Source organism: Watersipora subatra, chromosome 11 (genome assembly GCF_963576615.1).
Source record: "Watersipora subatra chromosome 11, tzWatSuba1.1, whole genome shotgun sequence".
Lineage (NCBI taxonomy): Eukaryota > Metazoa > Bryozoa > Gymnolaemata > Cheilostomatida > Watersiporidae > Watersipora > Watersipora subatra.
Genome location: NC_088718.1, coordinates 39054961 through 39080484, shown reverse-complemented (window position 1 = coordinate 39080484; position 25524 = coordinate 39054961). Strand labels below are relative to the sequence as shown.

General features: G+C 36.1%; 1 protein-coding gene across 1 annotated transcript in view; it reads right to left on the bottom strand.

Moving 5' to 3' along the window:
* The window catches only part of LOC137408052 (breast cancer type 2 susceptibility protein-like), a 58232-nt gene extending 39203 nt beyond the window's left edge, over positions 1-19029 (bottom strand). Inside the window, exons 1-12 of the mRNA XM_068094441.1 lie at positions 19012-19029; positions 18823-18920; positions 18176-18279; positions 17971-18032; positions 15849-15975; positions 15049-15279; positions 14476-14619; positions 7056-7265; positions 3012-6190; positions 2525-2654; positions 2123-2180; positions 330-494 (exon numbers count right to left, since the gene is read on the bottom strand). Coding sequence (XP_067950542.1) covers positions 330-494; positions 2123-2180; positions 2525-2654; positions 3012-6190; positions 7056-7265; positions 14476-14619; positions 15049-15279; positions 15849-15975; positions 17971-18032; positions 18176-18279; positions 18823-18920; positions 19012-19029 — 4526 coding nt within the window. The remainder of the gene's footprint in view (positions 1-329; positions 495-2122; positions 2181-2524; positions 2655-3011; positions 6191-7055; positions 7266-14475; positions 14620-15048; positions 15280-15848; positions 15976-17970; positions 18033-18175; positions 18280-18822; positions 18921-19011) is intronic.
* Between the last annotated feature and the right edge of the window lie 6495 nt (positions 19030-25524).

The following is a 25524-nucleotide window of genomic DNA, read 5'->3' as shown; positions in this document are numbered from 1 at the left end:
AATGTGCTGTGCCAACTAGTTCTTCGCTCTCCCTTAAATTAGTAAAACTGAAAAATCATAAATACTTGCATAATCAAATTCTGTAAAACAGAATATTAGCTGGCTTTTACATAAACACACTTGTATGGCGTATGTAGGAGTTGTCAACCTACTTTTTACTAGTGCCATTGGTGGTGATTTGGCAGACTTTCATATTAACAGAAGGAAGGACCCATATTCTCAATGACTTGTTCCAAGATTTGTAAATCAAGGATAGTGAGAGGCACAAGAAACAAACTATAAAGCAAATTTCAAATTTCCACCCCAAATTTTGGCTCCAAAGCTTTTACCTGCGACCGCTTGTCCCCCGTTCAGCCAACCCACACTCTGGAATAGAAATAGTCTGAGCTGGTGAATCACTGCCTCCAGATGACATAGCTGCTTTGCGAGCAAGCGCCTGTCTGTCAGGAGTATGCGGTTTAAATGGTCTGTTCCCATAGCTGAACTTCTTACCACTACAAGAGGGGAGCAGAAGTACAGAGCAGAATGATGCGCTCACAGGAGCTGAGAATGTAGGCATACAGGTGAATACAGGATTGGCATTTTGGACAGGAAAAACACTTTTTTCCAGGACAGCGGGAAAATGCGGAATAAGTGGAGCAAAAGCAGAAAAAAATGGGAAAAAGTGGTAATAAGTGGGATAAATTAAAACAAGTGGAATTACATTGAAAGTTAGTTGATTAATTTTGATGATTGCCACCAAATTAGTTCATGCCTATAGTTTATTGGTACCAGGAATAAAATGTTGTTGGAAAATACTTGCCTGGACACCATTTTGAGTGAAATTCTGAGTGGATTATTAAGAAGTTAGATAGATTCATAGTCTGTGAAATAATATTGGGCTGAGACTTTATTAATGAGTGAACACACCTATGTTCAGTAAAGCTCAATACATGTAATTATTTTAAAGACAATCTAATAATTGTCTTACATCAGTTAGAAATGCTGATATGTTTCACTCTATAGGCCAGCTTAATTTGGTAGAATATGAAATACTATTTATCCAGGGTCAGATAGGATTAGAAATTCTGAGTTTAGTTAGTTAGAAATTTTAGTCTACTCACCATAATAGAGCAAAGAAATGTTAGATATAATGAAATTATTGTTACTTAGTTACTGAGCTCATATAACACTGGTAAAACTTTCTCATTTGCAACTGAACTTTCACCATATTAAGTATAGCTGAGTAATGAGTATGCCATAGCTATGTCAGTTTAAGGCAGGCCAGTGGATAGCATTTGGACACAATTCGAAAAGAACAGCAATGAGAATGGCAAAACCATTATTATGATCTGCAGAAATTGCAACACAGGAGTGAAAAGCTGCTCGTATGAAAACCCATCTTAAGAAGCACCATGATCTTGACAGCTTTAAAAGCTAGCGCCTCTAAACTACTGTCCCAAAGTTTAAAAATCAGACATTCTACAGCTAATCAGGTAACTACGGGGATTATTATGTAAACTACAGAAACATTGTGTAATTTAAAGCATTGGTATATTGGAGTGTTGTAACATTCTAAAAAACAAAATATTTTAACGCTGAATATTATTTGTTGCAGAAACCAAAGAAAGTTTGCACTGAGAAAAAAACTGGATGATTTGTCATAGGAGCTTCAGGCAATGAGAAAGAAAAGATAGATACTGCTCGGGCTAAAATTTTTAATGAGTGTAGTTAGTTCACTATTGCAAGTTGTGTGTTTCGATATTTACATGTAATTTGAAAATTAATGTTTTACCAAGTATATCTATTATGTATCTATATCTATTATTACTGGGAATAAAGTTATAAAATCGTTTTATAAATCAATAAATTTTAAATATATTCAATTTAGCAAACTATAGCTCAACTGCAAATATTCATACTATTTCCCCCTTTATCCCACTAATCACCTTTTTTCCAGGAAAGTAAATACCACCAGTATTCACTTTACTGAGGATAATGCGGCAACCCTGGGTTGAGGTTTGTAACATTTTTACTTGGCACTTTGCTATCATAATGACAATGGGTAAAAATCAGCATGAAATACCAAACGATAAATTCTCTGGACAAAGCCATAATGTTAAATAATGTGAATGGAACCAACCTGCTATTGGGTGTTGTCCAGTAAGCTTTCTGAGCAAAACTCCTGTTTCTCATAAAGCCTATAACAAAAACTGATGGCAATATGAAAACCCTCGCCTAATAATAATAAAAACACTATTATACGTGTCTAGTTAACATGATTTTCTATGACTGTCATGATTCCATGAATAATATGCTGGAGTAAGTGTAATTACAAACAATCTTTAGTAGCCTAGGCAATTATTACTGGACATGTAAGAACCAACTCACACAACACTCATTGCTGAATCCTTATTTTACAAGTTTGTGTACTAAAAATATCTCTAACTCAACGTTTATCTCAGATAATATAATATGACCACAAAGTCAATGCCATATGAAGTTAATATGAACCAGTGCCATTGGGAGAAATATAGTTGCCTACCATTTGGTGTGACACAGAGAGGACTTTGAGACCTAAAGGAGCCGGATCTGCGTCTCACTGGGGGTGTCACACAATTTTTTAGCGTATCGGCAAGGCTCGGATTAGGCAAAGGTGAGCTTAGATCAGGAACCTACTCATACAGTAGCAATTACAATGAGTGGCTTATGATGCCAAAAGAATATGAAGATTTAGTCAAAGAATGATGAAATATATGGACAAGTTTACATCATTCGAAACTCCAGCTAGCGATATAAGACTTTCATAAGCATTTATTTGTTTTCATTCTCTTACTGAATTAGAAACATTACTAGCCAAAATAGGCAACTTATCAAAAATGATGATTGACAAAAAGGCTTGAAAAATTTACTTCATCAGAAACTATCAGATTTGACGAAGCTTCCTACTTCGAGAGGACCATAGCTGTGTCGATTTTTCGATTTTCATACTGAATAATCACTCGATTAACAGAGACATGGTTTATGCTTACCTTTTGACAACTGTGTATATTATCGACGTCCGTAGGTTGTGAAATAACCGATAACTGTAAAGCAGTACTCTGAGGGTATGTATCAAATACTTCGGATGTGCACACTGGTGCAATATGATCAGATGACTTAGGTGAAGTTGGAACTTTCTCCTTTCTGCCCATTGTGTCTGAGTTAGAATTTCTGTGCTGGATTTCGCCTGAAACTGAGCTATAACGGTGGACCTCACTGCTAGACTCGTCAAACAATGATTTTGCATGCAACAGGCTTGAGCTTGAAATATCCACAGCTGATCCTCGAGCAGTGGTAAAGCTTATAGGATAGTCTTTGGGCTTCGCCAGCACCTGTTGTTGACAATTCTGTGAGTTTTCCGAGTCGAAAAGATGTTGAACAGCCTGAAAACTTGATTTAGAAATCTTGACTTTTTTCCCATTGGCTGTAGCAAATGTAACAGGAAATGTGGATAGGCTAGTTGAACTGTTTGATATGGCACTTCTAACTATATTAGATTCACCAAATGAGTTATTGACAGAACTAAAGCTGGCCCTTGATGATTCAAGCTCAGCTTTGCAAACCTTTCCAAAACCCACTTGATTACATGGCTTTTGTGTCTGAACATTGAAGGCACCATTGACAGATTGATTGCAACAATTGGAAATCTCTGTATCAGATAGACAAATTCCTTCTTGGTTCATATCAAAATTTTTGTCTTCCAAGTCTGACTCCTCGAGTAGTTTTTTGGCAACCTTCAAGCTGTTGTCAGATACCTCAATAGCCTTACCAAGACCCGTGGTGAACCCAGAAACCAAACCACTTTTATTATTTTCATTTACTTGTATCGATCGACTCTTTGATGTTTTAATAGGAAATGCCTTATCTCTGATTGAAGTATCTTTAGGCAAGGATTGAGCTGACTCCACAACAGGATTTTCCTCAAAAAGATGTTTGACAGCCTCCACACTACTTGCTGATACATTGATGCTTGTACCACGGGCAGTGGTAAAGCCTATCATTGGTTTGTTAGTGACTACTTTTGAAGAGATTTCCAAACACCTCTTCTCATCGCTCGTACTCTGTGAGCTTTCAAAAATTTGTTTTGCAGCTAGTAAACTGGTTTCAGATATATCAATCTTTTTTCCACCAGCCGTATGAAAACCGACACTAAATGAATTCTTAAACTTTGGTGGAACAACCATGGGGAGTCCACCTTTATCACTGCTTGCATTATAACAAGCAGAGTTAGTAATCCTCAAGGTTGGAGCTTGTGAAGGTTTATCGGGGCTCACCGGTTGAATGGTGTCCAGGGTAGCCATTACTGGTTCAAAAAGGTTCTTTATTTTGTCAAGACTATTGCGTGACACACTTATCTTTTTACCTCCAGCCGTAGTGAACCCCACTGCAGGCACTTCAGATCCAACATCAGCACTGTAATTAGATGATGTGCCTGCCGACTTTGGGCCTAACTCACCCACCTCAAACGGCGTGTTAGCTTTCTGCTGATTTTGAAAGCTACAACTGTCTGCAGATTGAATAGTTCTGTGTTCCATATCTGAAGAGTTATAAAGTGGAGCGTGCACTAATTCATCAAAACTATCTTTAGCAAACCTCACTCTTGTCTCGTTCTGGTTTTTTTCCACACTTAAATCGTCAATTTTTGTAGTTTTATCAGTAGCAATGCTATTATCGAACGCTATTCTGATATGATTCTTAAACTGTGTCATGCTAGTGTTGGCTGTTGTAAATGATGTGTTTGTACCAAGCAGCTGACCAACCTCATTGGACTCTACATAACCGAAATTTTTATTTTCCTTTTGTAAACAGTGGACAGAGGTAGTGCTTTTACCACTAGTTGAACTGAAACCATCATGAAAAGTAACAGGCTCTTTTGGTACTGCTTCAGCAAACTTGGAAGATACAGATTGTTGTTGAGTGTTATGACTGCTTAGACAATGATAATCAGGGCTTAGAACAGGAACCTTTTGCAATAACTTTTCTTCTGGCTCTGTATCGCTATTCACAACAGAATCAGGGACTCTTGCAGCATACTGGGCTTCACTCAAATTCTTTTGCACTTTGTTTGACTGAATGCTAATTGATTCATCTTCCTTTTCAGAAAGAGCCTCTACAGATTCATTGGGTGGGTCACTGAATGACGCGTCAAATTTCAAATGGCTATCGATACCGGTAGCCAGTCCAACAGATGAAGTTTTTGTACCGTTTGAAATGATGCAATCACTCACACTGTTAGTTACATCAAGATTAATTTCTGTATAAGCTACTCCTTGTCTTTCAACACACTCATTGGCCTGTTGGGTGTCCTTAGGGACTGATTGTAGATGAAAATTTCTGGGTGACACAGACGCTTTTCCTGCAGCTTTCCAATCAATAGTGGAGACATCAATTTTTGAAACTTTGGCAGAAGATTCATCAACTTGTAGCAGGGCAGGTGATGCGGCAAAATGGTGACAATGACTGTTAGAAGCCAACTCTATAGCTAAATCAGGATTTGATTCTGCAGTATTACATTTCCCATCTGAGAGTCTTGGTAAAGCTCCTTTGCATGATGCCTTCAATGTCTTTACATCTTGTGAATTAAGCATGGTTGACTTTGCACAAAACTTCTCCCCTTGTATCTTTTTGAGCTCAGAGTCCTTAATAAGCTTGGATGAATTACTGAATGGCATGTTTACAGTACAACCATTTGGATTACCTCGATTAGAATTGGACGTATTGCAAAACTTGTTAAGTAAATCTGCAACAAGGTGGTTAGATGGTAGTGGCTGCACAGGCAGTGTGTGTGAGCTTTTTGGAGAACTAGTAATGCAGCAGTTAGCTGAAGTCATATCCGGTTGACCATTAGGTAAAGAGTTATGACTGGTCTCTGTTGGTGGCGTTTCAACCACCCTTTTAGCTGCGACGACTGACAGGCTTTTCTGGTTACTGGGTTTCTCGCTACCTAGCTTACTAGAAACATCAGAGTTCATTGCCAGACCTAGAAAAGACACAGATTTGTAAATATCTTCACTCAATGAATTTAAACCACGACGATGACAAGAGATAATTGTACCTGTTAATTCCACCATAGCATCAGCTAGTTGGGGTGCATGTGAGAGGAGAGTTGGTGATGTAAAGCCGCTGTCAGATTCAGTAACTCGACTTGATTCAATCTTGTTATCAGAATCTAGAGGCAAATGGATTCTTAAATTAGCTTTTCTTTAAAATGTTAGTGCCAAGGATTTATTATCAATAATCATTCAACCAATGTCTCAAGTTAGATAGCCTTAAACCCAACGTAGAACTTCATTGGAATGAATGCATCAACTCGACTTCATTTTTATGACAGCTGCACAAATCTTCTGCTTTAAAAAAATATGAACTAAAGCTTTAGCTAAGTAAAGAATATCTTCCTCATTGATATCCCGCATTCCTCAATTGAATGGTATGGAGTAAAACTATGCCCAACCTACAAAGTCAGATGCGTGGGAAGGGAGTGCAGATAATACAATCAGTAAAATTAATTCTAATTTATTTACACTCTCAAAGACATGCACAATCTTTGGAAGCTGCAGTTGAAGCTGCTCTCAAAATCGAAATGAGCATGAGTTTTGGGTTGTACACGCACCAAATGGCAGCTGTACAGCTAAAGGCATGATGATGTCATGTGTTTCATACTGTTCATTTAGGAGTGCTAAGAGATTCAACTAGGAAAACAGAGTAAAGTGTAATGGGACAATAATTAATTATTCTCTGTCAGTCAATGCAAAATATTTTTGATTTCCTTTCTAACAGAAAATTTTCAAAAAATCTCAGTTGTTCTTTTAGATTTTTTATTCAAAAGATAAAAAATCGGATTGATAGAATAATATTCTGTACTGAAAAACTTACCAGGGTCCAATATCATAGCTAATTTGATAGCTAAAACTGTATCAAGCTAATTTCACTTAAGCCAAAGCAAGTTCATTTGTTCTGCAAAACATGAAATAATTAAGGTTATCGTTAATTTAGTGGCGTCATACAATTTTCCGTAATCTTTGGGAGTAACTGACCGGCGACTGATTGCTGACAAGTGCCTAGTTTATAAGGGGCAGCAAACTTGGCTAGACGCCGAGGTCTCATCTTGAAAGTCTCCTGATTTTCTTTTTCTGGAGAACTGGTGACACAGTCATTAGTTTTTACATTAATCTGAGATGTTGGATAGAAGAAGCCTCCTTTAGTTGCACTGGAAGGTCTTACAGGCTTAAAATCTTGTGAAGACTCTACAAGAGAAAAACTTAACCTGCAGCGAAATACCGCTTATTGGCTGATAAAGCTAGAAATAGGGAGAGAAAATTGCAACTTCAGACATGCTAATATAAATGCTACCAGGCTTGATAATCAAGTACCATTATATTTACCTAATGCCAGACTAATGAATGCAAACAGAAAACATTTATAGTAACAGCCTACAAGTTGTGGTGCAACAATGCTAAAGGGCAAGAGCAAGCTAAAAGGGCATAAAGGCATATACAGTAAGCGCTTCTACAACTTAAATAGTTCATTCCAGGAACGTTTACGTTATAAAAACTTTGCGTTAAAAAACAGTATGATACACGTAAATTGCCTAATCCGTTTCAAGATCTTTCCAAACTAACTCCTTTGGCCATGCAGAAAAGAAAAACTTGACTTAACGCTTTTAATTTGTGCCCTGTACCGTAACTGCAGTGTTATTGGTTTGCACCGATGACTTTTATCCTTTTTCTGATCAACCACACTGGTTTTATAGACTACTAGCTGCATTACCCGTCTACGGGAATAGATTCACGTACAGCAAGAGGTTTATTGAGAGTTGTCTTTCATACTGTAAAACAACTTCAAATATGCAGTTTACTGAAATTGTCACCCTGATGAGACTGCATATACATATGCAGTCATACATGTCAATAATGTTGGGGAGAACAATAAAAATCTGCAATGTGTTTGACAGCTAGTCTACAATGCATCAGTCTCAAACCACTCAAATCGGAGTTGTCCTATTTTTGTAAAAAGAGCTGATAATAAAATTGACATTGCTAGGCAAACTGAAGTTCTTCAAACTGGCAGTATTGAAAGATTTTGCATGTTTCAAGAAATCCTACAAAATATTTTGTTATCGCCAGCATTTATTGAATGGAGACTCCTACACGCTTAAAACACTAATCAGAGCTCACCAGTTCTTCGACTATAGCCTGTGTTTGGCATGGTATATACAAACAGTGTACCAGTAATGTGGTTGTGTTGATAAAATTTACTATCAGTAAAATTTACATGTGTAACACCACAAACAGAAGGATGTCAAGGCAGATACAGCATTAGCGCCCTACAATAATAAAACAAAACCAACATGATAGCCTTTTTATGAGAAACAATAAGGAAAACGAATGCATGAAAATATATGCATGTATATACTGAAAGATATGTTGGAAAATGCTGCAGGTGACTAATATGTCGGTATAGCAGAACATGAAGGACATAGCATGACATAACAATAACATAATGTTAATTCAATGCAAGCATGACATAACAATAACACAATGTTGATTCAATGCAACACTAGCGGATAAACAACATTTTTTGTTTTTCTGTTGGGTGTATGAACAAACAGTTTTCGGTTTGTGCCTACTGTTGAGCAGGCAACGTACAGCTGGCCGAGCAGCTGCTGTAGTTAGTGCATCTTGCTGTTGTCGCCGTTGCGTCTGCTCTGGAAATTCAGCTCGCCGAGCAGCTGCTGTAGCTAGTGCATCATGTTCTTATCGCCGCTGCATCTGCCCAGGGATTTCTGCACGTCTGGCAGCTGTAGCAGCTGCTCTGAACAGTTTGATTCGCTGCTGGGTCGGCTCAGCAGTCTCTGAACTTCTAGCAGCTGCTGCATCTATTCTGGCCTGCTTTCGACGTAGCTGTGTTTGTTCAGCAGTTTTTGCTCTTCTAGCAGCTGCAGTAGCTATTCTGTTTTGTTGTAGGCGTAGCTACGTTTGCTCTGCAGGTTCTGCACTTTTAGCAGCTGCAGTAGCAGTTTTATTTCGGTGTAGGCGTAGCTGTGTTTGCGCTGCAGTTTCTGCACTTCTAGCAGCTGCAGTAGCAGTTCTGGCCTGTTCTAGCCGTAGCCGTGTTTGCTCAGCAGTTTCTGCTCGTCCAGCCGCTGCTTTGCGAATTCAGTTTCTTCTCTACAGGAATCAATCTGTTTTTGCGTTTTGGCAGTAGAGTAGGCTTTTTGGGAGGCTTCGTACTGCTTCAAGAGGTGAGCGCTTTAATTGGTAAAACTTCTGGTTTTTGGATTATTTGAGGTATATTTTCAATCGGGAGCGTTTCTAAAAGTGAATGAGGTGTGCTTTTTGTAATATACCCTGCTCTCTTTCTTCTCACCGTCGCGTTTCGCAACGCTCGGAGTACCTGTGCAAATTCTGTAGTAGCTGTAGTTCTGAAGTACTCGCAGCTGAAAAAAAGTAAAAGTAAGTCAGATGCGGAAGGAAATGAACATGTTTACTATCACGAACAGTGGCAAATCCAACCTTTTCAAGTAGTGGATGCGTGACAATTCATAGACAATACAACATTGAATGAGAAGTACTTACCTTTTTGAAGTAGAAATTTAGTAGGCGAGAACGTTTTTTCCAGTGGCCACAAGAAACAAATGTTCACGTGACCTTCCCAGTACACGTTGGCAGTATACCTAAATATTAATTACATGTAATTTACTACTCATTAATTTATTTAATTAGTAGTAAATTTTATTTAATTAACTACTAATATTTACTACTAATTTAATCTTACTACTCACTCATATTAATTCAGTTTGCTTCGTACAACCGAATCGAAAAAAGGAAAGACCGCAGGTTAAAAACGCTATAGTATTAAGCTACCATAGACCCCATCTTCTACCACCTGTTGACACGATAATGCCCAGTGGCCACCAAAGTATAGCGGCTAATTGTCGGAAAGTACGGTATTTACCAGGGTTGGGTAATTGATTTTATTTCAAATAGATCTATTTGCAAATTCAAATACTAATTATACTACTATATTTATTTGATTTAGTATTTGGTTTCCAGAATTTCCAGTATTTGGTATTTCATTTGGTAATTGATTCTTAGATTTCTCAGTATTTGGTATTTGATTTTGTATTTGATTTTGAAATTTCCCAGTATTACTACCATACAGGATGAAAATATTCGTTGGTCATAAAAACTCGCGATTTTGCGAACAGTCAATTCCGCGAATTATTAAATTCCGTGAATAATTAGTTCTATTTTTAATCACAAGGGAGAATAACTACTGCATCAAATTGAAAACTAGTCGCTAAGCTAGTTTTTAATATAAATACTAAACTTAATTGAGTTCCAAAACATTTTTAAAATCATTGCCTGGGCTTTGAGCTAACACCATTGCCAATGCATCACATTTATTTACAAAATTATTCAAGGTTGTCACAAGATATGCAGAATGGCGTCATAGCGAAAATAGCCAATAGGGAGAAGTACTAAACGTAGCCGAGTTCCAAAACTTCTTTAAAATCATCGCCGGGCTTCAAGTTTTATTGCCATTGCAGCAAACTTAACAAAATTATTCAAGGCTTTTACAAGTTGTTCCGCATGGCTTCATCATCGCAAAAAAGCTCTCCTAATCTTTTTACATTGAAATCAACTCCATGAATCTCTAATACCGAAGTTGAGGACGATCATGATTCTGATCTGGACATTATGGTATGTATTTGATTTGCAGTGCAGATACGTTTTTCCATAATTAACTGCATTAGTTAATTCTTTTGTTTAAAAACTGATCGCTTTCATTAAATACTTCAGCTATTGTTTTTGTACTTCCTTGACACTTGTTAATATTTTTTCTTTTTTGTGTTTACTGCAGATTGAGAATGAAACAACCTACTCCGATTACGAAAACTAGAGACAAGTAGTAATATTCATCAAGGCAGGAATATTGGCAGAGAAGCAACCAGTCAACTTAGACCCCTTCATCGACAACAACTCCTTGATATCGCTGCAGCAAACATGATTAAATTATATATTTTATTTCATGTATAGATATATTATAATTTATTACAAACTTGAGTGTACAAATAAAATATTTCAAATACAAATAAAATTTTACAAACGATGAATGGAGTAAATATAAACAGTTTAGACATTATGGCGGTTATCTGGCAATAAAATTAAACTGGTACTCTTGATAAGTGAATACTAGCATGTAATGGTGCTCTCTGACTAGTTATTTTGGTAATAGCAGCTCTGTCACTGTCTTGGGTAGATGTTAAAGGCGATTCTCTCGCTACTACATGACTGGTAAGGAAGTTATCATCAGAACTCTCCTCGTGGCTTACTATTGTAAAGTTCTGCCAGTTGGCCAAAGATTTGTGCTCGTAAAGGCATTTTTGTTCCTTTTTTAAACAGATATATTCTCCTCGTTAGCAACTGCGGCCACTTCTACCTCAATTTCAAGACCTCCCTGAATGATTGGTGATCTTCTAAGAATGACATCTACCACCCTTGCAATCATTTTTCTTCCGTGTATGATGAAAAATCTCTCTCTCACACTAAAACAAATAATGAAGCGTTAGGGGTGGAAAAAATAAATATTGCGTTTTACCGAAGAACCAAAGTAAAATTCAACTAATTTAGTAAATGTGAAAAACTCATTACTTACCACAAATTGTTGGTTATTCAAAGGCCTCCAAATCTATGAATATTCGTGAAAACCTCTGAGCGCAGCAAAGAATTTATAGCTTAGCATGATCCACCCGTAGTTGTAAGCTAAATAGAAAACGAAACGCGCAATGCGCGCAGCCGTGCATGCGTAAGGTTAACTCTATTGCTAGACATAATAGAGTTAACTTTTCATAGAGAGTGACAGTTTTCAGCCGCGAATATATTAATCTGCGAATATGCATGAAATGGCAATTTTTGCGAAATATAACTCCGCGAATAAAATCATCTTGTAGCGTATTTGATTTGGTATTTAGTTTCGAGAATTTTTAGTAATTGGTATGTTATTTGATATTTGGTCCTGAGATTTCCCAGTATTACTATTTTATTTGATATTTGGTTCTGTGACTTCCTAGTATTTACTATTTGATTTGGTATTTGGTTTGGAGAATCTTTAGTATTTGGTATTTTATTTGATATTTTTGTTCTGAGATAGCCCAGTATTTAGAATTTTATTTGGTATTTGGTTCTGAATTTATGAATATTTGCTAACTTATTTGGTAATGTTCGGTATAATTGAGATTGTCCAGTATTTGGCATTTGCTTTGGTATCATAATTTGGTTTATAATTGGCCAATATTTTTTCTGGTATTCTGGTTAATTATTTGGTATGAATATTTTCTAGTATTTGGCGTTTGATATTCGTTAATATTTTGCATTCTGATCATCAATTTTGATTTCGGTTTGTGTAAGTTTATAACCGCTAGCTAGAAATAATATGGATATTCGACTGATGTCTAGAAAGCTTCTCCTTCACAGCTCACATTTAACGGCAACCCAGTACAGAAACCATCAAACCTCCCTTTTATCGTTGGTCTGCATTGCGCTTGTATGTAAAACAACACCCACCCAAGTCACATGTTACTCATGATTTATAATCCCGGACTCCGAGTGAAAAAATTTCCAGTATTTGGTATTTTATTTGGTATTTGATTCGGAAATTTCCCAATATAACTATTTGATTTGATATTTGATGTTGAGAAATTGCAGTGTTTGGTGATTTATTTGGTATTTTAATATAAAATTTCCCATTATCTCTATTTGATTTGGTACTGAGATTTCCAAGTATTTGATATTTTATTTGGTATTTCGATTGGAAATTTCCAAGTATTACTATTTGATTTTGGAATTTGGTTTTAAGAATTGCCAGTATTTGGCATTTTGTCTTGGGATCTTCACGTATTACTATTTGATTTAATATTTCGTTTGAACAATTGCCAGTATTTGGCATTTCACTTTGTATTTGGTTCTCAAATTTCCTAGTGGTACTATTTGATTTGGTATTTGTTTTACAAAATTGTGAGTATTTGATATTTTATCTGGTATTTGGCTCTGAGATTTTCAAGTATTTGGTATTTTATTTGGTATTTGGTTATGATATTTTCCAGTATTTTGTATTCTAATTGGTCCGCCAAATTGGCCAATTACCCAACAGTGGTATTTACTACTCATATTAATTGAGTTGGCTTCGTACGACTGAATGGAAAAAAGAAAGACCGCTCTATAATTTATTTACTACTCATATCAAATCAGTTCGCTTCGTACAACCAAAATTCGTATGACGAAAAAAGGAAAGACCGCTCTATAAGGCGGATAAACACGCACACACACAAATATATAGACATATTTGTTGCCGTTTATATAGTAGATGATTGTGGTAATTTTAACAATAAGTTGATGGAGAGCACACGTCTTCGACGTTCATTTACAACGATTTACTTTTTTTTCTAAACAGCAAGGTCAACTCTGCAAAGTAAAACTAATAACAAATATTTTATACGCCTACAACAAAGCAAAACAAAAAATATTTTTATTATAGAAACAGTGGCACCACCTGGTCGTTGTCTATCTGTACCCAGGGGTCAAGGTTAGGATAAAAGAGAACTTTCGACGATACTCCAACTCATCACACTCATATCGGTAGACTGACTATGTAACACCTGTATCAGTCGATCACCTTTGTATTTATGAACAAATCGCGCAGCTATTTATTTTGTTTTGTCGACACATCTAACGATCTATCGGGACGAACTAGAATGTCGCAAAAATTGTATATATAATAGATATAACGCTATACGCACATCGGTTTTTCTTTCGCGAGGATGGCAAGATAGATCAACACTCAAACCGAATTTGAGAACTCTCTCGACTTGATACTTTACATTATATGAAATCTTTTACGCAGTACGAAGCAAATACTTCACATAAATTCTTTAAGTTAGCTGAAATTTATGGTATAAGAGGTATATGTTATAAGAGGGTCTACTGTATTCTATAATACCTCGCCAAATTCAGTAAGTTGAAACAACTACGATTACCTTTATGCAAGTAAAATTATGACAATTGTTACTGGTTGGAATTTAGCCTGCAATCTTACAAACAACCAAAACTAATGAACAAATTGTAGGGTAGTTGCAGCTAAATTTTTGTAAGTTTTAAAATGCAACGTAATTTTTTTCATAAATATCTAGCTGATAAATGAAAATCAAACTTACAAAATATATAGAGATTACTTGAAACTGCTGAAGACACTAATTACAAAATTATATCTTACTTATGAGGCAACAGAAAAACGTGTGACAGAGTCCTTTGTTCTGTCTTGTAACTTTTTATTTACAAACTCAATGAATTTTAATTCGATGAACAGAAGAAATAATCCTGAGGGTGTGAAAATAAGTGCAAGAAAGTCTAAGAGTCTAGCTACAAAAAATTAATTATCAACAAGGAATATACTCACTAGAAGGCTTTTGGACGGAGCGAGACGTGTGTTTAAATGCAGACCTGTGAAGCTTGCCAACTGATGCAGCTAAGGTGCAATTGGATGGTGTGGCAGGAGAAGGCTCAAGATTGGAGGACACATGAAAGGCTGAGTCTACCACATCTATATAATACAAACAGCCTCGACATTGGGGGAAAATAATGGAAAACTCTTGTACTGATTGAAGTGAGTATAGTCATGTTAGCTGCAGAAATATATTCCGAACAATAGTATTCTGAATAGAGTGTATATTATTCTTGATGTATCTCCATTGTCCATCACGTTTGACAAGTGTGATCTAATTAAAATTTTCATGCTAATGCCATTTAAATCACTGTGGTTTAGTAAGTTTACGCCCGTATGCTTAGACTAAGGAATGATTAAACATCTTGGCCTGGCCTCTGGTCCTCATGATTAACTAATATCTATAAACAAACAACATAAACGACAGCGCCTTAGTATTACTTGATTAGGAGATCCTTTCAGCATTGTAAGCAATAATACAATATAGATACATCAGAAAAGTGTGAATAACCTCGCCAAGTTACATACCAAGAGAATCTGAAGGTGATGCATTTGAAACATCACAATCCAATTTGACAGCAAGCGTTTCATCCTCAATCTTACTGCTGCATAATAACTTATTCTTTTTTATATTCATTATTTCTTTGAGCAGATCATGAGAAGGGCTGGAAGCCGATCTCTTTCTAGGAGCTGTTGTCTTTTTCATCTTTAGCGAGGGTGGAGTTTTAAGTAACTCGGAAAGGGAGTCTTGCAACTTTCCTAGAATATCGGAACATAATACTGAACCTTTTTAACAACATGAGGCTTGCTACACGAGAAATTGCTGCAGTTGATGTCAGACCAACATAATTGTTTTAAAGCATAATGAGGCAATGAATGTGATTAATAGCAGTTACCATGTCAACCAAAGGTGCCTATTCTTATAACAGTTTGGTAAGGTACAAAGCAGCTATGAACAAAAACGATTTCAAGCGAGCTATGATGAATTTCGACACGATAAGCTAATTCATTACAATTTGGCCAGTCACTGATCAAAAAAGCAATGAATTAAACTAATAATTGTACTCTAAACTATCAAGCCACATATAATAATGGTAGGCTAACCTTTAAATATCATAACAGGAATGCAAACAAATTAAATATCTCCAAATGATGATGGGTATGATAGAACTCCATATAGCTTTACGAAAACGCCTCATTTATATAACTAGTCAAAAGTATTTTAACTTTTTAGAGCTGTCATTAATAGAACTTAAATCGTTTGTGATACTATAATACATTCAGTTAGCCATTCCAATTTATAACAAATGTTATCAATCTGCCCCTACCTCTTTGGGGTGGGCTGAGACTAGTCATATTCGAGGCTTCAGATGGCCCCATCTTCTCACCAGCTTCTGTATTTTCATCCTCTAACCATGAGCTGAAGAGACTCATTGACACTCCGGGATCTGATGACTAAATCATTACAACAATCTAGTAAACCCTCTAGCTAATGCCTTGCAAAACACTTAACATACCTAACATTATTAAAATTTGTAACGTGTCACATAAAAGTTAATTTATTCTATTTCACCAAGGTACACAAAAATAAAAACTCTTTCTGCACTCATATGCAAAATACGAAAGCTGTAATTGTAAATTCTGTTCCAAGTTTAAATTAGGTTGCAAACTTAACTTGAAGGTTGACTTGCAACAAAAATCACATTACAGTTATTTGGTACCAAAAAATTCACCGTGTCTCACTCTGCTGTGTTGTAGGTGCAAAATATAGTGTATGTGGAAATGTAATTACAAGCTCTTACAAGCTCAAAAACGAACACTTAATCGCAGCCATCACGCAAACGCTGTAGATCGGAATCCCTCTCTAAAATGGCTCAAATGGCACGTACTTGAACACGATGGCTTCTGTTTACACGTTCATGCAACCTCATTCGTCAAAATATTTTCACAAATATACTTCACGCATTCAATAAAACCATGTCTATTGTCCTTTCGCATCTATTTCATCATCATTGTAATGCTGTCACTTTGGGCCTGATATCTCAAAACCTACCATAAAAATTCATTTTTATTTTTCACCTTAGCTTAAGGATTGCATATCATCCTCTGATAAACATGACGAGCTTGCTGGTCACCTGTGATAGTCGAAAAATGCTGCAGAAATCATTCGCGCTGTTTGGCAGGAAGTATGGGTCATATGATCAGATTATGACTAGACGATTAGACCAAGCCAAAACAAAACTGTAAAGTAGTGAGCATCTATATTTGATATGGGCTTTTCGGTAAAACCCGAAGTGTTTGTCATAAACTAGTGCTACGAGACGTTTTATATCGAGCCTTTTATTGGCCTTTCAATTCACGTGAGAACATCATGGGACAAGACAATAACCAAATTTCATGACTACTTCATCGAAATAAAGAGATTCAAATCAATGGTGGTTTTTCATTTTTGAGCTTTTAAGAGCTTGTAATCCCACTTTCACATATTTTGCACCTACAACACAGCAGAGAAAGACATGGTGAATCTTTTGATACCAAATAACTGTAATGTGAATTTTGTTGCAAGTAAACCTTTAAGGTATAGTCAGACTGGGCATACATTGTAACACATTTTCATGGTTCTCAGTAAAATACTGAGCATATCACAATTTTAGTCTCTCTCCCTGATCAAAGATGCCCGTCACGTGTCGAGCACTGGAAAAATAGTCAACCTTGATGGCTGTGGAGACAAAGAGAATGCTAGGGTTTATAGAATAAGAAGTACCACACAGAATATGAGTGAATGACATTATGCTGTTTATATGAATCATTGTAAGTTTGCTGACGAAAGATTGCATGTTAGACAAGATAAAATTGCAATGACATAACACAAAAGTAAGAATTGTTTTCTCTTTTGTTATACTACATTTGGATTACTAATCATAGACTTCCTTTTGTAACATAACTGTACTTTCATGAATCAGCACAAGACTAGTGTACTGCTTAAAGTAGTATAGTAGCACTTCAAAACTTCTAGTGCTCAAGTAAATTGGCAACCATGTGCTGTGAAGCATAAGTGATCGTCCTAATTAAGCAACGACACCTTCCTTCAATCCTCCATTTATTTATAAGCAAATTTACAGTTAAAATACAATGACATTTCTAAAGAACCCCCTCCCATTTTACATTGGCATAGATGTCAACTTTGTTTAAACAGGATGAGAATTTTTGAGAACAGCCACTTTCAAAGCAATTGGAACCATACCATGGCAATCATGTAGGTAGCAGCATCGATTTTCACAGTTCCAGTTTGTCGAGTTACTTTACGGCAATGAATTATTTAAGTTAGCTAGTTGTTGGAGAGCTACGACATACAAGCCTTAATGCCAAGATTTTCTAAAAAAACCCACATGTAGCTAAAGCTCCATTTTATTCCTACCAAAACTAATGAAAATATATAGAGTATCTTACTTGCTGGTGAAGATGGTTGTTTTTGTCTGGAGAAAACATTTGGTGAGAATTTAAGTCTGAATCTGTAAATGAGAAAAAACGATTACAAATAACATGATCACACGAACGCTAATGCGACCAAACTAAAAAGCCAAAGTAACAGTGTGTAGCCCATGCAAATGAAAATGCCAAATCCACTGCAAGACCTAATTTTAAAAAAACATACCCTCAGAGTGAAAACCTGTAGCCAAAGAGGAGGTCCATGTGAACTCAGAGAGATGCACACCACTGTTGAGACTAAACAATTGCTTCACTGCCACAGGAGTGATGCTGCAAGGCAGCTGATGGTTAGATATAAAGTGCAAGTGTAGTAAACATAAATGTGATGAGTGGGTTGAAAAAAGAGACAGAAATGCACAGCAGATTCTGGCACATGTTCTTGGCTTTAGTACTACAGAACTGCAACATACTAACCTAGATCAGCATCAAACTCAACTAAAACAAAATACAATCATGAATCTTTTCTAAAGGTCTACCTTCAATGGTATAATAAATGTTTGTGTTTTGACGTTTAAACTTGTACCAAATCAAATAAAGCTGCATAGTTCTACAAACATAAAATTAGACAGGCGATTGTCATTATGTTAGAGAGGCGAATGCTAGAAGGCGAGACACATTTACAAGATATCCAAACTTGCCAGAAAATAATGACATGATCAGATTAAACCATGCCAATAATATTCCAAGTAATAAATAAAAATTGTTGAATCAAAAAGCATAAAGAATAAACAACTTGATAGGTGGTGATAGCACTGTACCATAAACCACATAAATAAATAAAAATACCCTGCCGGTATCACATAGTAAACCTACTTAGATGGAAACTTGGTATGCGATGTCGCTTTTCTCTTAGTACAAGGAGTGGATGTGGTTAGCTGTTTACTCAAAGGTGTGTTGACAACTACTTCTTCCTAGAAAGTTTAGCAGAAGCAAACAGTGAATTAAAGTTATAAACAAAAAGGCCAGAGCAGCAACAATCATAGATTTTGTAGGTGCGCATACCTCAAAGAACTGTTCCATGGGAATTTATAGGCCGACGGTCATCTGACACTTGAAATGAAAATATCCTACAAATGAAAACAAGCTGGCTAAAGTATTCGAGTGTGAGGCAGTTCGTTCAATGGTTTCCCATTTCAACAATTAAACTGTTTAGAACTAAGCAAACTTCAATGTATTATATGTATTGCAAAGCGCCAGCACAATTGTAGCACTAATTCTTAACCCTTTCAGCACCAGCCCCGAAATATCCACAATTGTTATTTCTTGGGCCAAATCCCGAACTGATCGGGATCAAATTTTCAAGTAGTCTGTGCAAAAGTCGTTTGCTATATCGTAATTCTGTTACATTATTCAATATTATATTCTAACTCTACAACTTTATCACCTTACCACTAGCTCTAGATAAGCTTTAGGAGCAGATGTAATTAAAAGATTTACTTACAGATAAGTACAAGACTTTGAATAAAGGTTGAGCAAGACATCAAATACTGTAAAGCCATTATTTGAACACCACGGCGCTTTGTTTTTAAACCATTCCCTTAAAATAGAGCTTTATTAGAGGTGACGTTCAAATAAAGGGTGGCGTTGTATTTTTTTAAACACCTCATCAGAATATTGAGGAGATAAAGTTAACCCTTTCACGAGCGAATCAAATGTCGCCTATATTTTGCATTATTCTTCAGACGGGTGACATAACCCTTTTGGATGCAAGGAATTTGCTAACTTACCTCCACCTTGTCGTAGATCTCTAAATAAATATGCACAAAGAAACTGATACATGTCTCTATCAGTTGATATCTATTGATTGCAATTAATCTACAATGATCTTATAGCCTGCGTTGCAATTTGTTGGAGTTTTCATGTTTATGTCTCCTTCTAAATTTAAAGGCATATTTGCATTTTATAACTATATCTAACAAGGTTACATAAAAGCTCAGTTTGCTTCAGTTTGCAGCCAAACTGGCTTTTAATGTGTAATAGAAGAGGAGTTAGGAGCGTCGATCCATTGTAAGCAGAGTTCAGATTACCGCAATGATGCTATCAAATATTATGCTATAAATCCGCATATTTATAAGTTAGATAATAATAATCTATCGAATGCTACAAATATATATTCAAGAACAAGTGACATAAACAAACCATAGTTATAATTAAAACATTTAATTTAATCTCTATTTTTCAACCTTTCTCTCAAAGGGTGCTCAAATAGAAATGGCGATCAAATAGAGGTGGCATTCAAATAGTTTTTACGGCAATAACGAGTTTCTACTATCTGACTGAATATGACAGCTGTAATAGAAGTGCTTTGCGAGTTGAGTAAACTTTGAGGTAGTATGATTTTAATTTCAACCACTTTACTACTTTCAAGCTGACAATAATAATTACTCATTAGCAGCTGAATACAACCAGAAGTTGACCAACTATGTTCTACATAATCACAATTATCTCAGCTTGCAGTGCATGGATCTTCATAATTTTTTTTCACTGCTCATACTAACAAATGTGCTAGCAAATGTTAGCAATTCAGCTTGCAACGCTATTTTAACTAGATTGTTAATAGATTTTGCAACTTGTATACAATATTACTACCAGAACGCATTAGAGAGCATGGGTAGTGAGTATCGACATGGATGAGCGCATATTAGTTATCAGGAACTAAATAACATACTACTTCTTTTGATTGAAAAACTAGCTTAGGAGTATTAGACGGAATGCAACAGAAAAGCTAAACAAACATTTGATTTTATAGGTAATTGGGTTATGTCAGCAGCCTTTCAGTATTTGCCAAGGTTGCTATGCATGAAAACCATTGCTCTCCAATGTCAGATCAGATTGTTCTCACTGAAAGCCTATAAAGGCAAAAAGACGTGAAAACTCAGTTTCAAGAGCCTTTTTTGTTTGTTTTTTATTTATTTATTTTTCATTATATATTTATTTATTGATATATATACATGTACAAATCTCTTCGGTTAAATCAAAGAAACTAAACATCTGCACACTCGATATCCCCTTGAAGATCCCTAGTTGTTTTTGGCCAAAAGGAGTGAAAATATTGCCCTGATTTTATAGATGGCATGTACAATTCCCTATTTTGTCTTGTATCATGCAGGTTATTGGGAAGAGTAAAAGTGTTTTGAATAATACCAGAACTCAACTCTTTGCAATATAGTTTTATTCGGGCATCTTTTCTACGCTCTTGTAATGATTTTATGTTAGTGCTTCCCCTTAATTGTGAAAAGCCTACTGGTGATCTTATGCGGTAAACAAATTTCAGACATTTATTTTGAATTTTCTCGATCTTCTTGATATCTTTTTTTAAATGTGGGTCCCACACCTGGCAAGCATATTCAAGGCCTGATCGTATCAGAGTCTTGCATGCCACTAATCTTGTCTTAGTGTCAGCGGTTTTAAGAACTCTATGTAACATTCCTACTAGTCTGTTAGCTTTTGATGTAATTTTATCTATGTGTTTTTCCCATTTTAATTTACTACTCAGCTCAACTCCTAAATATGGATTAGAGTCAACATTTGTTAAAGAATAGAGAAAGCATAATATTATTATGCTTTATTATTTATCTTGAGGTGTTGACTGATGTTCTAAAAAAAAAGAATCAAGGAGATTGACCAACCAGAAGCTGAGATATAGCCAGCCAAACACAGGTCAACCAAAAAAACATAAGTGTTTTGGTAATCATCAATACATGACGTATGAAATCGACTTGTGTGCCATTGGTCAATTAAGCCAACTAATGCGCTCTCCTATAGCAATCACGGCGTTTTAATTGGTTTAATCCCCGGAAGTATAGAACAATCCAATTGGGCCTAACAATCATTGCTCTGATAATTCCGAACCAGTCCCTTTGACGCGTAGTTTAGTTTTAGCATGAAATAATTATACGCGTCTATTATGTCGCAACCTTTCGCTATCTTGCTAGTTCAGCTCAGTTTTGTTGTTCTCCCACTTAGTTTCCCTATTCAGACTCATCCTTAGCGCTGCTCAGATTTTTTTATCTATAGCTAATAAATGGAATCAATTAAATCAATCATCAATTTCGGTTATTATAATTTTCTACAAATTATACTAGTTGCATCATGTATTCTATACGCAGTTATATTATTATTTTGTATAATATGCATTATGATTATTATATTAATCATAAAAATAATCATAGATAAGATAATAGAAAAATCAAATCAAAAGTTATCGTTTTCTTTTCTTACAGCAAGAGCAGTACAGTCAAGTTATTCGTTTTAAAATTATGGCTGTAGTGAACTTACAGTTTGTTAATAGTGACGATAATCATGAAAATCAACTGAATGCTACAGTAGAAAAATGATGAATGAACAAAAAGTCACATTCCCATTTCTTATTCTAAACCAACTGCAAATCGCGGATGTCGCATATAGACTATACACGCGCTGTTCGTTGAACAGAGGATCTTCGGAGCATATCCGTGGAGTTAAAATTTGAAGCACAATACAGTAATACTTCAACTTACGAGTGCTCCAATGTACGAGAAACTTGAGATACGAGCCAGCTTTTAAGCAAGTTTTAGCGCTAACATACGAGCCATGTTTGAGATATGAGCACGTGAGTCAGTTGCCAAGTATGCCGGAGGTGTTTTATGAGAACAGCATCACTCTGTATTTTTCAACTGCTCAGGTTATACTTTTGTACCGTGTTTTTTTGTGCGCGATTTTCAGTGCAGAATTATGTGAATTAAAAGTACTGTGCGTAGACCGAAAGTTTGCCAGTAAAATGAAAGATGAAATGCAAAGAAAAAGCAAATGATAACAACGATTAAACAGAGAATTATTGAAAAATATGCGAAATGTGTATACGTGATTGAGCTAGCTCAGCAATATGACAGAAATACATCCACAATTATCAAACAGAAGGATTATATTTAGGGCATTTATTTAGTTCGCAAAAGAACTAAACCATAGTTTCTAAACGGTGCAGCGATCTTCACGACCGCTGATGGAGAGACTGCTCAGGCACTGGATACAAGATAAACAATTGGCCGGTGACAGCGTAACTGAACGATGCTATGTAAAAAGGCCGGTACTATCTATCAAAACTATAAACATTCGGACAAGTTGGCTAGTATACGTACTTATATACTAGTATACGTACATTCGGACAAGTTGGCTAGTAGTCGTACATAAATCGTTTGTGACGACACATGAGTTTGTCCTAATCGCAACATGTTGAAAGGGCGACAAAGGCAAACGTCCTTACATAGGTTTATCTTAAAACGGCCGGCTAGTCGTGAAAGCGAAACAAAGGAAAAATTAGTTAACCAGCGAGAAACTTTAAACTATGAACGCCGAAGAAATTTTAGTTATTGAAAATGAAAGTTTGCTTTTAGGTTTGCTTCTAAGTTTGTCTTTTAAGACTTTGATAAAATCCAAATTTATCAAAGTCAACTGTCGTAATGAAGTATAACTCTCTATAACTCCCTAGGATATCTCCCTCTCTAGCAAATGCTAGCGTTAGCTGCTATTGTATGTATTTAATTTTACATTTTAATTAATCACATTTATTTGCATTATTTTTTATTTGTTGCTTTTTAAAAGCTTGCGGTAAGTTAGGACAATAACCAACATGTTCTTTCTGTTACAATATCTTGTTTTGAGTGTTTTATGTGCATTTTTTAGAGTATGGAAACCAATCAATATATATTTAATTGTTCTGTATATAAATAAATTGCACCAACATGCGAGTAAATTGACATACGAGCTAAGTCTCGGAACGCATTAAGCTTGTAAGTCGAAGTATGACTGTAGTCAAAATCTGCTCTTCTGCTTTGAAAAATCATGGCGAGGGGTTGTGGGCAAATGCCTTTACCACACGTTTGCTTGGTTTTCCTGAGAAACCAGAGCTAGTCTGTAAATTATTTACTACCGCGAGAAGCGTTTCACATCTCGTAGCCAAAACAATCATTATACGTAACGGCGGTAAGGGTGCGCAACTCCGGCACATGACCATTAAGTCGATTTCATACGTCACAGTTTTCGGGATTTTCGAAGGGTTTTCCTCTGATTCTTTATTAGGTAGACCTGTGTTTGGCTGGCTATATCTCAGCTTCTAGTGGGTCAATCTCCTTGATTCTTTTTAGAACATCAGTCAACACCTCAAGATAACTAATAAAGCATAATAATATTATGCTTTCTCTATTCTTTAACTTTACATAATGTAAATAGTAGTCTTGCTGAGACTTCAGTTCACCGATGGAAAGAACTGAACACTTGGAAGGATTAAAAGAAAGTTGCCAGATGCGGGACCATTCCTCGAGAGTCATTAAATCTTCGTTTAAAACTGCACTCTCACTTCTTAAATTGTACACAAGGGCATCATCTGCAAACAGACGACATTCCGATGTTATTTTGCCTGGCAAATCATTCACATAAACAAGAAACAGAAGCGGACCCAAAACCGATCCCTGAGGGACCCCACAGAGAGAACATCGCAAAAATGTGATTCAACGCCCTCCACTAAAACAAATTGCTTCCTACTAATTAAAAAAATTTTAATCCATGATATAAATGTAGGGCGAGCGCCAAGGCTTTCTAACTTAAATAGCAATTTCCGATGATTTGCTGAATCAAAGGCCCTTAAAAAGTCCAGTATCAAAACATCTGTGATACGGTGTTTCTCTTTATTTAAAGCTAAATCATTGAAAGTATGGATCAGTTGTGTCTCACATGATCTGTCTTTACGAAAACCATGCTGAGAGTCACACAATATTTTGTTTTTATCAAAAAATTTATGAATGTTGGAAGCTATTATGTGTTCCAGTAACTTGCAAGTAATACAAGTCAATGAGACAGGCCTGTAATTGTTTGGTTGCTTTCTATCGCCCTTTTTAAAAATTGGTTTCACCTTGGCAAGCTTCCACATATCCGGAAGAGAGCTCGAGGCGTCCCATAAAAGTTAAGCAAGCATCATACTATTTATTTAGCCAACATGTTAGATCGTTTAAAATGAATTGGCCGCAAGAAAGATGTGGCTCTACAATGTAATTGATATGCAACCGTACAAAGCCTGTTAATTATGTACACTTTCGCCAAGTGGCTGACTTTTATTAAAACGTAGTGTATTGCATTTAGTTAGTACAGCTATATTTAATCTTATCTTTTTTTAACAGCCTGCTTTAATAGACCCCCTTCATAAAGCAATAAATGATAAGACATCACAGCTGTTCCTTGAAGGTTTTGCTGCGACTCGTTTAAAAAGGAAGTGTTTAAAAACGACACAGTTGTAGAACATTTGTCAAACTAACACACTGTTGATGCAGTGTAATCTAGTAACCAAGAATATATGACTCGATTGAATGTTAAATCAAACAAAAAGGCGACTACAACGCCAAAGAGCTAATGAGCATCAATGCCGCAGACGATTACAAGCTTTAAACGTGGGATGACAGCGCGGGCTTGACATCACGTCCGTTAGTTGCATTTCTCGAATTCTGATCGGGCGAGTGTATGGCGAAATCACGCATGTTGTTCTAT